Raw genomic sequence first — 17,753 nt, 5'->3', positions numbered from 1 at the left:
TCACAGGAACCTAACACCATTGCCTCCCTAGTAGAAAACAACTTCTAACGGGTAAATCACAGAATTTTCTCCCTCCCATTCCCCATCTTTGATACAGTTAACCTTTAACTATTTCTGAAACCAAGGAATTCTCTTATCAGGGCTACTACTCCAAGACACCCCACACAGAGGCATTCTGAGCTGACAGTCTGGAGATCTGTCCCCTGCATTTTATATGCTGAAAAAAAACCCTCACTTGGACAAAAAGGAATGGACCCCACCAAAGCACTTTTTGCTGCACTGCCTTCACAGGGTTTTCTCTTCTGGGCTGCTACAGCCTAATCATGATTCATGAGCCAAGTCTACTGCTCTGCTCACCCTTCTGATGCCATCTCCTAATTAGCAGACAGCAAGAAGTAATTCTTCTCTCTTCATCCTTGTGTAAAAGGTGCTCCACAGTTACATTACAACACAGCACACTCTGGGGTATACTCCCAGCAAGCTCCTGGAAACAGGTTTACAACTTAGGAAGATCTGCTCTGCAGCAAGATGAAGTTTCCCCTTAAGCTTGAAAAAAGCTGTGGAAAAGCATTGAAATCGAGGGGGAGAGTAAGTCAAATTGCTGGGTTTAAGAAGAGTCCAAAGCAAAGAGCTGGGGGCACAACGTTGTAAACACAAGAATCTACCTTAGAGTTTCCAAACTGAAAACAACCATACTTGTATCATCAGGAACTGCAAACAAATCAACAGCCTCTTTTTTGAAGACTCAAAATACATCCCATTAGCTACATTCAAAATGCTTAAGGAGTCACACTGGATTAATTTCTGACCTAGGGTCTTGGACTATGTACCTGTTAGTCTGTATGCATGGTATCCAAATAATTGTACATGCTAAAGCAGTGGGACCAAGGACTAACGAGTTACAGTCTTAGCACTTCTGTAATAGTTGCAGCTTTTTTTTAAAAAGGAGAAACTAAGGCAAAATTTCTAAAGGCTTCATTTAAGAGGATTCAACACATTTGGAAAGTAGCATAACAGAAAACACAGTCTCTCTGTGTTTGTTTTTTTTTCATTTGGTTTTGGATTTCAGACTCATAAATCAGACTAGAGAGGCTGAGCTAGAAGCATGATAGGGGACCAGATGGACAACCTCCCCTGAGCAAAAGAAACCATGTGGTCCTTCTCGTTCTCCTCTCTAGCTCAGCCAGGCCTCCTGGCTGGGTTCTGTGTGAACCAGTAACCTGCTCGTAGTGATTTTATGTAATAGTTGAGGGCAAAAGGTATAAATAAAATGCCTGACTGAAATTACTTAGATAAATGTGGCATAATGTTACTTATTTTGGAATTAGAATGTGTAATTAAGTATTGCTAAATGCTGAAAAACTGGTAGGCATGTCACTTATGATGGTGATAGGCACCTCAGATAGATGATAGAGAACATATTGTAATCAGACATGGAGGCAGCATGGCAAACATCAGGATGCCACACAGTGATTAATGTCTAGGGCTTTTCTGGATCCATTTAATAGAAGACATGTCCAGCTTCCAGCTGGGTTACATTTATATGGTTCTGGCTCAGAATATTAACTGTTTATTAGACAGCCTGAACAGGATACACTATACACACTCAGAGGACAAATATGAATTAAAAAATGTCTTCAAATTATGGTCTCCAAAGATGCTAAGACATATTCTCTATGCTTTACAAGCTATTCTTTTCATGCTTGTCACTATATTTGCCATCAACAATACTGCTTTACCGATAGTTTAATTATATGAAGGCCAGATCGTTTTACTAATAGCTTGATTATAAATTGATCATAGAAAAGGACTACATATAAAATGAGGTGCAATAATTTCTTCTACTTCTGATTAAATCCTAATGAAACTGTAAAAAAAATACACTCATTCAGAAACTTTAGGTAGACACTACTACAAAAGAGAAATGGTCATCTTAGAAGGAAAAAACACAAGTCTGTCTTCTTCCCTGTTGCACACCTATTTTCAAAGGTATTTCTTAAAGTTTTTTTTTTTAGATATCTCATATATATAACGTATATAGGTTGGTTTTTTATATATGCTGTCTACTTTTTTTGTAAACATGCATAGAGAGCACAGCAGCTCTTCAGTAGAGCTGAAAAAGCAAGCAGAACAAGGAAGGATAAAAGACACGAACTCTGCACAAAACCAGCAGCCTCTAAGATGCAAAAGAAGAGCCAGTGATCTGTACACAGGGGGAGGCTGCTTCAGGGGATTAATAATGAGGAAAAAAAGACAATCTCTTCAGAGCTCCTGACAAAAATCTATTATTTGCCCCTTGCCTGTGTGCAATGAGTTCATCATGGCAGTTCAATTTCCATTGGACAATTATCAACATTCCTAAGAAAAATCTGCCACTTCTGCAGCTGCTTGAGCAGAAGGGCAAACAGGAGAGGGAACGCTGACTGCAAGCAGTCTTGTAACTCCCATCAAAAGGTGACTCTTCCATGACTAAAATCCTTTGATATGGAAGAATGAGGGAACTTGCATTGCCACTGCCTATGCTGGATCTGTGCTGTATTTTTTTATTAGTAGAAGACAGCTCTGCAGAGCCCTTCCACGAGCACCATTCTAATTACACAGCAGTGAGTCAGCAGATGTGGCACTGAGCGAGGAAAAGGATTAATGATTCAGGTGTCTGGCTTTGGGAGAGTACATTTAGCAGTGTGAATGTGGGGACAGTGAAGCTTAGAAGAACAGGACAGCTTTTGATTTCAGCCATACAGTCTGTAATGCTATGATCTTCTCTTAGGATTGCTGGCCACACTGTTGACAGATGACTTGGCACAGGGACATTTCCCATTGCTCCCAGCCAAACATACATCAACAAACTTATTGATTCTTCTGATCTATTTTCAGCTTTTTATTCCACTTCCATGTGAATAATGATTGCCAGAATTCACTTTATTTACCTCTGATACTCTTAGCTTTTGACTGTATACAGAGAGAAGCTTTGTGGGAAAAAGCACACTTAAGGTTTTTTATGTTTTTGTTCCATACACAACTGTTCAATGCTTGCTTGAATATTACCCAATTTGGATCAGTTTCCCACACTTCTAATTAAAACTAGATAGCTCGAGTCCAGAGTTCTTTCAGTGTGTGTGATTTAAGGATAAATTAGTTCCATAAAAAAACGTAAGAAGAGCAACTGATCCATCACTACTGGCAAGACTGCTTTACCATAATGGCCTCACTAGCTTGTCATGTTGGCCTTGCACCTGACATTGCGTGAGCCAAATAATTGGAGCCAAAAGTGTATTAATTCATCTGTGAGGAAACTCAAGTCTTGTGATTACAGTCAAGTTGTATAGCCAGGGATTTCCAAGCAGCTGCTTCTGTTCAAGTTCTGCACTAAAGGCAATACATAGGCCTGACACAATTATTCCTCTACTTAGCCAGCCAAGTGCTCATACACATGTACACAGGTAAGAGGGAAAACACTTCTGCAGTGCTTTGTAATTTGTACTTCAAGGAAATTCACCTTTTCACCCACTTTTAATTGCGTCTGCCAGCCTTTTTTGGGTGAAGGGGCACCCTGGGGTTCATCCCAGCACATGGGAGGGTGCAGCTCACAGAAACGGAGCCTCACACACAGGCCATTAAAACACAGTTCTCTCCTCCCCTCTCCTTCATTTTTCCATTGACCTCAGAAGTCAGTGTCAAGTTCTTTTTCCTGAACTTCTGCTCTCCTCTTTCTAGTTCAAGGAGTTAGAAGAAAAGGCCACCAAGGTCTTTATGCTCTGAAGGGAAGAATCTGTATCAGAAAAGACCCAGAACAGATCAGGAAAAAAATCAGCCTTTGCCAAAAACTGCTGATGAAAAATGAGTCATCCTCTTGGGTCTGCAGGTGCAAAAGATTTTACCAAATCAAAAATACAGGGATTAACAATAACAGTCAGGGGTATGCATGGAGTATTTATGAGGAAAGACTGGCAAGCCACACATTTATGCTGCAAAACCCTCATAAATGAGAATTACATGAACAAATGTAAGTGGTATCACTGAGGATACCAGCACCAAGCAAAGTAAAAGAAAATGCAGACTAAGGCATCAAAGCATTTTTAAGCAATTACTGGTAGACAGAAACACAAGCAAACCACTCAAGTATATAATATTTACTGGCCAGAAGGAATAATGCCTGACCTAGTTTTCCTCTAAAAGCACAGAGAAACAAGTAAAACAGAGATTAGCAGGATTAGGAATTATGTTTTTCTTTGCATATTTAATTGCTTAAAGGAAAATCTTCGTATTATTTTTGAACACTCTTCCTCTTTTCAATTAGTGAAAAGCCTTCAACATTTTTAGTAGCATTCCCTCATTCTATGAAATCTCTTATTGTAATAGACAACAGGTAGGTTCACCAGCATATATGCCTGGTATGATATTTCAGATGGCCTGAACAAAGCACGCAGTAAAGCCAACAACGTATCTGCCAAAATCTCTGTTATTTACATGTTAGCTGAATAAAACAAAAAATAAAATAATAAAAAATCAAAATCATTCACTGACAAAGGAATGCATTACACTTTCTACTTATATTTAATCTAGTCTAGGCTATAAACATATTTTCTACAACCTTTAAATATTATGACTCCTCTTTCAGGAAAAAAATATATGATCGGGCTTCCACTATGAAATATGTGGATAATATATATTACTTACAAAAGTTGTATTTTCCAATAATAATGTAGTTGTATTTGTTTCTACATTCAGTTCAACAACATGTCCATTCCTGGTTTTATACACCACTGATGTATCTGCAACAACAAAGGCATTAACAGTTAGCAAACATATTAAGTATTTAATACAGCATCTGTAGAGACAACTGGCATACTAATGTCATTAGAATATCTTTATTAGAGTATAGAAACAAGACTGAGAGGAGAATTGGAAGTCATAACATCTAACTTTGTTGATGGAGGGGCAGGTTTTTCTGGAGATCATAATCACCTATGTTCTTAGAAATTATTCTTACAAAACTGTACTATTCTGTATCTCTGGTAACTGGCTGGAGAAAGAAAGATATGCACTGTATCTTAAGACAGTCCCTGTCCTGTTTGATTAGTGCTGGGCCACAGAATACCAGATCACAGAAGCTGAATGTAAGCACAGGAGTGTTAAAGCTAAATAGGTCCATTAGTAGAATATTCAAAATAAATATTGTGGGATGGACTGCTGGAAATTTTTCCTTCTAACATATACTTGATTTTTAAGCTTCCAAAGAAACTTAATCATACTACAACTGAAGAAAAAAAATTAAAAATTGTGTCTCCAATGAAAAAGGCTTCATATCTGTTTCTATCAACACTTGCAAAATTGTACATGTTTATATCAACACCTGAAAAGACTGCAAAGAAATCCACAATTATTTGAGTACTGCTTTGAAAAAAGGAAAAAAAAAAATTGGTTCCAAATTTCCAACTCTCTCTAATAAGATATTGAATAGACTGAGTGCTGGTTCTTTCATGTTTTCAAAACCTATGTGAGAGATTTATATTTATTCAAGTGAAAACTGTTTTGTTATAAAAATGCAGAAAACATCAGGAAAGTTCTAAATTAAGCCTAAAGGGAACACAAAAGAACTTTCCTAATTTTCAGTAATGTCTTCAGAAATTCATTACAGATCCCTGAATTTTATGAAGTGGGAAGTAAACATGACTGGAGAAAAAAGTTATGCTACAAAAAATACACTTCACTGAATGGAAAAATGTAGCCGTATGTAAAGCACCAGTGAGTGTCCTCCAGCATGTTCTGTAATATTAAAAAAACCTCACTTGAAGAGCTTACTAAGCTATTTCAGGAACATGGCTGGGTAGTTGGGTGGGATTGATGGATTTCAGGACACAATTATGAGAGCTGTTGGTTAGGAAGGAAATTTAGACTGTGAAATGTGGAAATAACTTTGTTGTAAAGGAAAAGATTTCAAATGCCCATTTTAAATAATAAAAAGAGGTAACACTTTGCAGAAGGTTATCTTGGTTTCATGTTTCAGGCTAATATAGGACATTAGAGTTTTTGCAACTTCGTTTAAGATTTTTGCATATGTACTTTTGGGTACCCAGCACTGCAAATCCCCAGTGACGCTGCACCACAGTGCTAAGAAAAATTTTAGAAATAATAAAGTTTTCTGGCCCAAGAGCTCACCCCAATTATGAGTAAACCTGAATGTGAGAAATAGCACATAAAACCCAGAGACATCAAAGAGCTGCCAGCAACAGCCCACAGTCATTGCTCCTGCCTCAGCAGTGCTCTGAGCAATGGACATTTTGTCCAGAGGTGACACCAAGATGCCACCCAAATCCAAGCAGCAGCAGCAGAACTTAACTCCTCTCTCTCGCTGCCTATGTCCACGTACACTTGGCCAACAGGATTTACAGCATCATGCCTCACTAAGTAATGTAACCAAGAACATTTCACCCAGATAACAAACTTTCCTTTAAAATTGCTAACAGGGTAACAAGTAAAATGCAAAGTCCTAGGGCTCTTCTTGCAAGTTATAGACAATGTATGCAACAGCATTTGGGAGAGAAAATACCAAGAATGACAAAAATTAAAGCCATTTGTTGTCACGTTAGAAGAAAATTTATTCATATTATCAAAATAGAAAACAGAGTGAGACCTTTTCAGAAGGCAGACTTTTACTTGACAGTAATTATACCTCTCAGTGACCTTAGGCTTTTATCTCTATATTGGACTCGGTAGTTACCTCCTGTAGTGCATAAATTAAACAAATGCTTGCAAAATCCATGGAGATTCTCAGATACAAAATTCTATCAAAATGCCATGCAAGCATTGAGCATAAATACAGTGTTCAAAAGTAATCATATTAATTTCTATGGAAGACTCATTCTAATCAAAAGCTTGTCAGGATGGATAAGGTGATAGTTAATGGTCATACAAAATAATAATGATCTTTTCCACTGACAGTTCAAATGTAAGCAAGAGCCATAAATAATTTGGGTTTTTTTAAATCTTTTGTTACCTAGGGCCAAAAAGTCTACAAAAGAAAATAGGGTGTTGTCCTTAACATTGTCCATTTACACAAGTGATTGATTTATTTTGTTCATTATCTTGGTACCTTCACCACAAGGAAGTTCAGGGATTCCTGACACTTCACAAAACCATCCAGAGAAGCAGAGTTCTGATTTCAAATAAATTCTCATTTAATTTATAACAAAGAGTAGTATTACATAAAACCCTCTTGGCCAGGCAGAAATTGCAGTTCTGAAAAGTCAAATTATCCACCTAAGGACATCACTAAAAGATAGAGCATTCTGTCATAGTACTTTTGAAAGAAGGTACACAGAGCACAGACAGCTCATTGCTGGCTAACTCATCCATACCACTCCAAATTTTAGTCTAACTGATTAGCCTAAAGAGTCCAGGAGTACTGGGCAGTAATATGCTTAAGGTAGTCACATCCTATTTTTCCCTCACTTCCAAATGATAAAAGAATTACAGAATTACAGAAATCTGACAGGGTTTTGTTCCCTGTTTGATGGCAAACCCAAAGCCTTTGCTAGGGATAAAGCAGCATCTGTCGTGGGGCAGCTTTGTGCACAGAAGCCAGGAGACACTGTGGCAATCTATCAGTCTCAAGAGCATAAGTAGCATCTAAAGAGTGAAGGAAAGAGATGGAGAGTGCTGAAAATCTGCTCCACAGTATCTGGAATAAGGAGTCCTCAGGGTCATCTTTTGAAATTACTGATGTTGTTAACCCACAGATTCTAAGTACTTGTTTTCCCACTGAAAATATTTACTGTGTTTTGGTTTGTTTAAATTCTGCTTTGCAGCACAAACAGCAGCATTAGCAAGTCAGCCTTCTTCTTCCTTATGTTTCACTATTTTTTAAAGAAGAAAAACATATGAGAATGCTGATACCTTGTTGTCAACAGATATGTCAATCAGCCTTTGCTGTACACAGTACTATTAGAACTGCAGATGGCATTTCATTACATTGATTATAAAAAGTGTCATGCTAATTAAGATAGAGAATGCCTTCTGATTTAATAAACAGGAGGTGCTAGACAAATCTTCGTCTAATTAAGTGTTTGTCTAATTAAATAAAATAGCTATTAACAAAGATAGTACAGATAGAGACCAAATTTCAGTATCTCAGATAAGTCAGGCAAACAAGACTTTCACTGCTTCTCTAATAGTCTTTTGGTAGTGAGGAAGAAAATATTTACTCTGCACTTGTTTTTAATGGTAACTGTGGCTCTTATAGACAATCTTTCATTATATAGAAGATTCCCCATACAAAATGGCTTGCAAAGTTCTACACATAGGTAATTCCTTTCTGTCCTTTCTGACTTTCACAGGTGCTGTACTTCTCTTTCCCTTCTAATGTGCAACACAAACTAACAAAAAAACAGGGGGGAGCAGCACGGTGACAGTGGCATTCACCATACACAACCAACGAGCTCTGCTGAGAAGTTGGACTTCTCAGTTATTACACAGATGTATGACCATGAAGCTAGAGCCCAAGAGAGCAGATCTCAACTGTTATGCTGATACTGATGGATTAATCATCATAATCTATAACAATTAGTTGTTTTGGGGTTTTTTTATTATGTTTATTACATGTTGTGAATTTGTGCAGAAAGGGATAACAAGCAGATACTGGGAGAACAATCAGTTGCACAAAACCTATTCTCCCACCTTCTTCAACTCCAAATAAACTACTAAGCATGCTGGATGGACCTGGAAAACTCAAATCTCCACCTATGATCAATGTATCTTCCTCTTTTCCTAATCATATTATCAGATACCGTATCAAACCATGAGCTCAACTCATACTGATTTTCAGTGGTCTTGATTACTTTAATTTATGAAAAATCTTTGACTTTTCTTAACCATCACTATTCATTTATAAAAATGCAGATTTCTGCCCTATCATGCAAATACACAGGGTCATGCTTTGTTATTACAACTGCTGATATCCCCATGCCAGCACTTCAGCTGAGAATGAAGAAGTAGACAGCTCCTGAATAATAACAGATCCACTGGGGATGAATTTACATGGAGAAAAAGATACAACACTGTTAAACCAAGCCTTCTTGAAGTCAAGCAGGTGGGGAAATGCTCATTGCAGAGACAGCATCCACCGGCCACAGGCAGTAATGTCTGTGATCAGCTCAGCTGGAAGAACATGACTGCCTACTGGTGAATTATTTCACAAAGACAGCAAAGATATAGTTAGATATATCGAATGGACAAAACCACAGAGAATAAAGCTGAATAAAGTCCCAGGGACTGGACTGTGGCTGTCCCCAGACATGGTATGGAATCCAGCTGTGCTGTCACCTTGGCTTTCAGAGCAAAACTAAACCATCACACCCAGGTTTTTTGAAAGATACATTCCTCTCCTATGTACTGCCATAACTGCAAAATTGTTCTAATTTAGAAATTCCCAAGTTTTTCCTACAATTTTATTGACTTTTTAGCTGGTACCTTAAATTGCAATCTCTTGAAGGCTTTGATCCTGCCAGCCATGGCAAACAGCAGGAATAGCTTGCTGGAGCTATTTCTTCTCCATTCTTCTTGGATGTAGTCAAAGCTATTTCTTTTCATAGAATCATAGAATCATAGAATAGGCTGGGTTGGAAGGGACCTCAGAGATCATCGAGTCCAACCCTTGAACAACTACCGCCACAGTCACTAGACCATGGCACTGAGTGCCATATCGAGTCGCTTTTTAAATGTCTCCAGGGACGACGAGTCCACCAGCTCCCCAGGCAGCCCGTTCCAATGTCTGATCACCCTTTCCGTGAAAAAATTCTTTCTAATTCTTTTTTCCAGTCTTTCTGGATGGAAAAATTTTTCTGCAGTTCTTTTCTACTCCCCTGGGACTCTGCTTGGGCATGAGCACAGAACCTCCACACAGATCTGCTCCTTCAGACTTCCAAAATCCAGGCCACACCATCAGGGTCTGTATAATTTTCTCCATTTCAAGAGCATACTCAAAATAACACAGCTACGGCTGAGCTCCAGCCTTCTGTAGTGGTCACTACACCACAGGACTGCAGGATGTTAACTTAAAAAGTTTAAGGATCTGTCTAAAACTTATAAAAAGTTGAAAGAAAAGAGAAGTTATGCCATAATTAATTTCCTATCAGAAGTAATAAAAATATCCTTCACTCTTAGAATAAAAACTGGACAAAGGACTACAAAGCAAACAAAAACAAATGAAAATGCAAAAATTTGTGTGTAGTAGCAAGACTGGGAGGCAGTTCTCTAACCCAAGGAGCAGTCAATTAACGGACTACAACAAAAGATTTTACTATTTCTGCCATTCCTCCTCATACTTTTCTTATTCCACTTTTTTAAATGCAGAAATCTCCATCTGTAGTTCTGTCATTACTTGGAGGAAAATGTTTGGGATATTAATTTCTCCCCTTAGAGCAAAGCAATAAACATGATTTCATGGTGTTATAAGCTAGGATAATAGACTTGAGCCTATTAGTCTGTTCCAATTTATTTGAAACAGAATTAACAGTGAATCAACACCAAGAGAAAGAGGAGGGGAGGGGGCAGTATTTATGGCAGAGGCTTCCTAATAGGCCACATCACTGTATGTGTGCCTTGAGACCCCACTGAGGTCTATCCTGTCATTGCTTCTGGATCTCTTCTGGTACCTACGCTTTTATTTATCTGTTCTCCCTGAAAAAAAAAAAAACCCAAACAAAAACCAAACAAACCTACCAACCAAAAAAGCCACTAAAAACAAAAAAACAAAACCAAAACAAAACAAACCCCCAAAAAACCCAAAAAAACCAACACTCCTCTCCCTTCCCCCCCAAAAAACCCAAAAAAACCCACAACAAAAGGTAAGGACTATGACTTAATAAAATCTACTGGGCTTAAACTGCTAAAGAACTTAAAGAGGAAAAGTAGGCAAAGTTATACCAGCATTTTGCTTTTCTCACTCCACATTGTGCAGTAATGGTGAAACATCAGACATCATTGTAGACGTAATTTTGCTAGCACTGAACATTCAACCTTTGCTCAACCTCCCATAAAACTGCTCAGCTTTCTCAATTATGTGGCAACAGGAAAAAAAATAATAAATCTCTGGTTGCTCTCTTGCATTGCACTGAGGACCATTACTGAGCCAGCTTGGCAATGGACTCAGCCAGCTGTTGCCCAAACAATGTACATGTCCCTGGACTGTTGAGAAAATTAGGAAACAAATTGTTGGTCTCAGTCAGATCCTATCCCAAGCTCTTCCCCAGAGAGCTAACAAGGTACTTCAATCCAGCAGCATTGGGAGTTGCCATTTCTACTGAGAAGAAATGAGAAGAAACCAGAGGGGACAGGGATGTGGTTGGCTCTGCTTTGGAGCAGGCAGCATGGCCCAGGACAGGTTTCACACAGATTACTGAATTGGCAAAGCTGCACTTTGGATAAAACAGAATGATTCCGAGGAAGGAACATTTATATGCTTCTCTGCTCCTATGTAATTATAATTCTGAATAGCAATGTGAACTTCTGTCCCTCTCAAATTCTCCCAAGTGCTCACCATTGTTCCAATTTTGGGGGGCTTTAGATGCAACCTGCATTTCACAGACAAACCCAACAAGTAAAAAATTGCTACTGAGTGGCCATGTACAGATTACAGTCAAGACTTGGGAGCAGCCATAGGGCTCAGTCCCTTTTGTCTGCCTGAGGGTGTCTCGGGGAGGAGCTGACGGCTCAGTGACTGCCACCCCACTCAGGCTGTGGGCTTGCAGTGAAAAGATAAATAAAATACAAGCCTCAGGGCTGTCCTTATCAAGCTGTATAATGTGGCCCATAAGAATCTGGCACTCCCACATCAAAGGCAAACAAGGTCAGAGTGTAGGATTTCCCTGCTTACATGGACAATATTGAAGCTTATGATATACCAGCCTCCAGATAATTTCTGTAGCACAAAGAAATTGCTCAAAGTCTAGTTCAGGCTGCAGTAAACTTCATCTTGAAGAAACTGTAACCAAAAGAGAGGACGTAGAGGATGTGATTACACAAAGTAATATCTAAACTCTGAGAAAAGGATAGTCTAGAGTCAGATTACTTGCTATGGAAGAAACTGGCAGAAAAGTGACGCTCAAAAAGTGAAACAAATATACATTTACTATCCAATTAATTTTAGTATCAAATTAATTTTACCCAGATCTTACCATAAGTTTAATTCAGGATGGGATGACCCCACATCAATGTACTGTACCTCTATAACTTCAGTCAGTGAAACCAGAGGACAATGTATTATGTCCCAAAAGAAAAAATGCATATAAATCCCACTAAATAAAAATTTTCAGAGTATGATGATGGCAAGTCACATTCCCATTGAGTGCTCCATTTTCCTTAATTTTTAATAACTATTCACTTCTTCAGAGTAACCTTTCTACTATAATGAAAGCAACCATCACCAAATTTACCACACCTGGCACAGCATCAAACACACAAAGAAGGTACCTCATTAGCCATTAGAAAAGTGAACTCTCTTCTGGAATGAACAGTTTGACTGCCTTGAACTTTGACCCATAATCAATACAGGGAGACAATAATCTAAGAATGAAAGCAATCTTGATTATCTGGAGTGTGTCATAATATTCAGTGACTAGGAGAATGTGTAATTCCATCCAGCCTAATTTGAATGGCTCTCTACTGCCACTTCTATTACCAGCACGTGTGGGAGTGCATCCCCATTCACAAATAGTACTGAATCTTCAGTGCTCATCAAAAGCAGGAAATTACTCCAAAGATTAAAAAATGCTTTCTATTTATTTACTAATATGAAAGAACTACAGTAACAAGATTAGAGATGGTTCTTTTACATACACAGAAGTCTCTCTTGAGGCTCTATACAGTGGCTGCAAGCCTCCTGAAGTGCTGCAATACACAGCCACTTGTAGGAAACACTTGCCAAGAAAGCTGCTGGTTTGGCTACTTATGTCATCACCAGCTGGCCAGTGATCCCATACACCCTGTGAGACATGGAACAAAAGGTAGAAGGGATTCCTAATTATCTGTAAAAAACAACCACCCCTTATTGTTTACTACTTTGTGTTTAGATCTAAGAGTGAGGATCTGCTAACTACTGGCCAGGAAAAGATAAAACTTTGTGATCTTAGATATCAAGTTTAAATCTGAACTTCTGAAACACAAAAAACAGTAAGACATATTTTGCTGCCACAAAAAATGAAATTAAATTGTAAAATATGATGTTGTATAATAACTTCAAGTATCTGTGTGCAATAGAGGTGCTTCTTATTTAAAAAAAAATAATCACAATTATGATAGTAGATACAAGAAATTCAGTAAGCCACTAGCACATTGACTCTCAGCCCTATTCAGTGAGGTATTTACCACGTGCTTCAATTTTATTGCATTGAATCCAACAGTTTTGCTAGAACTTGGACATCTTTGTTAGAATTCTGACTGTACTGGAGTTTATGAGAGATTTGCTTCACAGTGCAGTGGACACACAATTTAGCAGGTGCAGCTAAATGTCACAGAACTGCTCAATTGACAAGATTTATTATTTTATTTTATAGTTCCAATAGATAAAATAGTCTCTGTTATTTAAAAAGGAAATTTTCTGTTCACACTTAATTATTTAACCTGCTCTTTCCAAACTAGCAGGTGTCTCGTTTTGATGTAAGAGAAAAACATGTTGATTAAATGAAGATCATTAGCTCTTGAGAATTATCATGCAACCAGCAATCTATAAAGGATTTCATGGCACTGTTTTTGTGATTTTATTTGTATCTTTTTATGAACCAGTCTGTGTTAAATTATTTCTACTAATTAGTCATCTGGATTTCGAATAGAAATTAGACATTCAAAAGCCACCGGTGCCATTAAATTTTTTGCCTAGAAGTATTAAATCCTGTGTATCTAAATTTAACTTACAAAAGAAAAGGACTTAAGAGGTGTTGGTTTTGTATGTGTTCATTAGCTACCCCATTACCTACCACATAAACCACTGGTGTTTTTTAAAGATACCCATACCAGCTAATCTGAAAATTAAATGGTGAGCGTGAAGGTCTCGAATCAACAGCGAGATGGAAACAGAGATTTGGCATCAACATTTAAAAATACTGGCAGAATTTCCCTTGGCATTCATTTCTTTTGGCTATCATTGTCTTGTCTGTCCATGTAATTGCACTGCTCTGCTGCAGTGTGGGGAGTCAGACAGGGGCAGCCAGGAACTGTGTGGGATGCCCAGGACTGGGTTCATCCCGATCCAGTGGGTCCCGTCCCATACAGAACACTCAGTGCAAGCTCTGTAAGAGCAGGGAGAAGATCTGGAGGATAAAATGAGCTCTGAAAAACTCTTTATCTTCAGGGTGCAAACAGAAAAAGCACTTCTGTGGCTCAGCCTCATACAAACATTCAGAAAATAGACAGAATTCAGATAGAACAAGAGAATATAGAATAGAATTTCAGATAGAAATAGTTATGTGAATTTCAGACAGAAGCAGATCAACAAAAGCCCCTCTACTGACTTGGAAAGATTCTAATTGTATTTTGAAATCCTCAAAAGATTTTATTTGGCTCAAATATAAAGTATTAGTTCCAAAGGGAATGAAAGACAAGCAATTAGGTTTCTATCTTAACATTATCTTCCTGTGCATTACTTTACCTCTTTGAAAATTACAACGGTGGAATCTTAGTTAGGGACATTTTTTGCAGCTATTCTATGCAATTACTTTATAATAAAAGTACCTGGGTGGCAATATTACAGCAAGAAGATAATCAAGGAAAGGTTCAAGAATGGCACTCTTGGAAAACCAGCAACAGCACCAACATCTGGTGGCAATCTGACTGCATGTTCCCCACAAAAAGAGAAGCTGTGTGATAGGCATAGTGAAGCAATAGAGCTTTTCTTTGCACTTTAATTTTTTAATTTCAAAGAGTAAGCATTTCAATTAAGGTTCCAAGTTTATCCTACTGATTATTCCAGGGAATTATATTGTTTAACTCCTTCTGATCAGGCACTTCAAGCAATTCATCTCCTATTTTCCATATGAATTGTGCTCCCCTTCTAGTTTAACAGTACTATTGATTTTATTAGTTTCCTGTTTTCTCTAAGTGTCATTTTGTTACTGAAATTGTAACTTTTTTAGTAAATCTATGTTTGCTCAATAACTCCTTTAAGTACCTAGAAATTATTCCATTAAAAGTTTAACACACCTGTTTGGAGATTTTTTTTTTATACAGCAAAAAACCCAGGAAAATAGCTGGAAGGACTGAATAAGTTAGAGGATGAAAGGTAAAAAATAAAAATCCAGTACTCATAATCTGTAATTATTAATATGAATGGATCCAGAATAAGATTGCATTATGTAATGAGAAAACCCTTAATGGAAGCACCCTTGCTTTTTCTCCTCTACTCCATTACCAAGGATGTATTACAGGGCATGTAAGAAGGCCTGATCCATAAATATTAATTAGCAGGAATGAAGTTTACTTTGATGTAATCGTGACTTTGGCAGAATATCTATATTTCCAACACTAAATAATTTCCTTTGGAAAAACATTAAATACCTTGCTAAATGAGAGATATTAAAACAGTTCACACTTACTCATTTTTATCATGTTTATTAAATATTTTCCTGATGTTGAATTCATCAAACAGATTTTGTTCTATTTTCATTTTCCATGCATTTAAAAGAAAATCTTCATGCACCAAGCTGGAACACAGATAGAAATATTCCATTTTTTTTCAAAATTCAGATCATTTTCAGTAGTTCTAAACATGAAGTTTATTCTAGTTTATAGGTTGACATTGAAGTCACTAATGAAAAGCTGCTTAGCAGTCCACATACTGCAGTACCTGATGCGGATTGTCTTCCAAATTATACATTCCAACTACATAGAGGCTGGACAGTCAGAACTGATTTAAACAGAATAAACTGCAGCCATTATACACAATTGATTCAGGGATTTCAAAGCCCACAGGGACCATTATGGGCTTCTATCCTTATTCTTTCAGAGCACAGATTACAGGATTTTGACCTGCAAATCTGGCACTGGCACCGACTTCCTCTTGGGTTTTCCTTTATGAAAAGCATGTACATTTGCTTGAAACACTGTAATGCAGAATCCTCTGTACCTCTTGGTGTTATAATAATATGAGGTGTTATAATACAACAAAGGTATCCCATTTTTTTTTTCTCCAAGAAAAAAGCCCAAAGTTGAGTTTTCTCAGGAAGAAAAATACTTCTTAGGGGAAAAAAAAAAATAGCTTAATCCATTTGAAGATATATGTCTTGTCCCAGGCAGATGGAAAACTCTGTCAAAGTTTGACACAGCTTGGCTCTGGATCTTAACGCCAGGCTTAATTATTGTTCTTCCTACCTCTAGGAAAAATATAGGGAGTATACACCAAATAACACAAAGAAAGATGTTTTAACAAAACCTCTGAAATCCTTCAATATGGGGTTATTTCCAAGTGCTGGGTTTCTTGATACTGCTTCTAATTGGTACCTAAGATTCTATGTATTTCTGCCTGTTAGATAGATGGTTATACATGTACCTGAGGGTGAGATAAACAGTACAAGGTTATCACATCTTAGCATAATTAAATGTTAAAGTTTGGCATCTAAGAGTATATAGATATACAGAGAGACACAAGAGAGTGGTGCTGTCAATAAGCCAGAGGGACAAGATGTCATCCAGAAGAACCTGGACAAATGGGAGAGGTGGGCCCAGGGGAACATCAGAAGGTTCAACAAGACCACACACAAGGTCCTGCACCTGGGTCAGAACAATCTGCAGTATCAGGACAGGATTGGGGATGAGGTTTTAGAAAGCAGCCCTGCAGAAGCAGAAAAGGACTTCAGACTTCAGAAAAGGATGAAAAGCTGGACATGAGCCAACAGTGTGTGCTTGTGGCCTGGAAGGCAAATCACCCCCTGGGCTGCATCAGAAGAAGAGTGGGGAGCAGATTGAGAGAGGTGATTCTGCCACTTTATTCTGCTCTGGTAAAACCTCACCTGGATTATTACATCCAACTTTCAACACAGGAAGAACATGGACCTGGAGCAGGGCCAGAGGAGGCCATGAAAATGATCAGGGGGCTGGAACACCTCTCCTGTGAAGCCAGGCTGAGGGAGCTGAGGTTGTTCAGCCTGGAAGAAAGACTCCAGGGAAAATTAACAGTGACCTTCCAGCATCTGAAGGGGCCTACAGGAAGGCTGGAGAGATACTGTTTGTGAAGGCCTGGAGTGATAGGATGAGGGGCAATGGCTTTAAATTACAGAAGAGTAGATTCAGATTGGATCTTAGGAAAAAACTCTTCACCATGAGGGTAGTGGAAAAATGGAACAGGCTGCCGAGGGATGTGGTTGAGGCCTCATCCCTGGAGATGTTCAAGGTGAGGCTTGAGGAGGCTCTGAGCAACCTGGCCCAGGTGAGGTTCTCCCTGCTGACTGCAGGGGGGTTGGACTGGATGATCTTTAGAAGTCCCTTCCAACCCAAATTATTATATGACTACAATTCTATCATTTTTTACAATATCAGACAATTTACATACAAGATTATAAAGTCTTTCATATAATTATGGAATGGTAAACACTGGCTACATTGTGTAGACTATTCCACAATTTGGTATAGAAGAGGTAATACAATATTCATCCTCTTTAACAGGATACTCATCCTAGTGTGAAGCTCTTGCACTGTTTTCTTCATAAGACAGTACCCATACACTGAACTAAACTATTCAGTACATCCAATTAGCATATATCACA

General features: G+C 38.1%; 1 protein-coding gene across 3 annotated transcripts in view; it reads right to left on the bottom strand.

The window, feature by feature from the left end:
- The window catches only part of DPP10 (dipeptidyl peptidase like 10), a 448,704-nt gene that overhangs the window by 121,945 nt on the left and 309,006 nt on the right, over window positions 1–17,753 (bottom strand). For all 3 annotated transcript variants that reach the window (XM_071746523.1, XM_071746524.1, XM_071746525.1), the window contains exon 4: window positions 4,681–4,775. In XM_071746523.1, the coding sequence (XP_071602624.1) occupies window positions 4,681–4,775 (95 nt within the window). The remainder of the gene's footprint in view (window positions 1–4,680; window positions 4,776–17,753) is intronic.

This window comes from Heliangelus exortis, chromosome 6 (genome assembly GCF_036169615.1).
Source record: "Heliangelus exortis chromosome 6, bHelExo1.hap1, whole genome shotgun sequence".
Classification (NCBI taxonomy): Eukaryota; Metazoa; Chordata; class Aves; order Apodiformes; family Trochilidae; genus Heliangelus; species Heliangelus exortis.
This window is presented reverse-complemented; position numbering and strand designations above follow the sequence as displayed.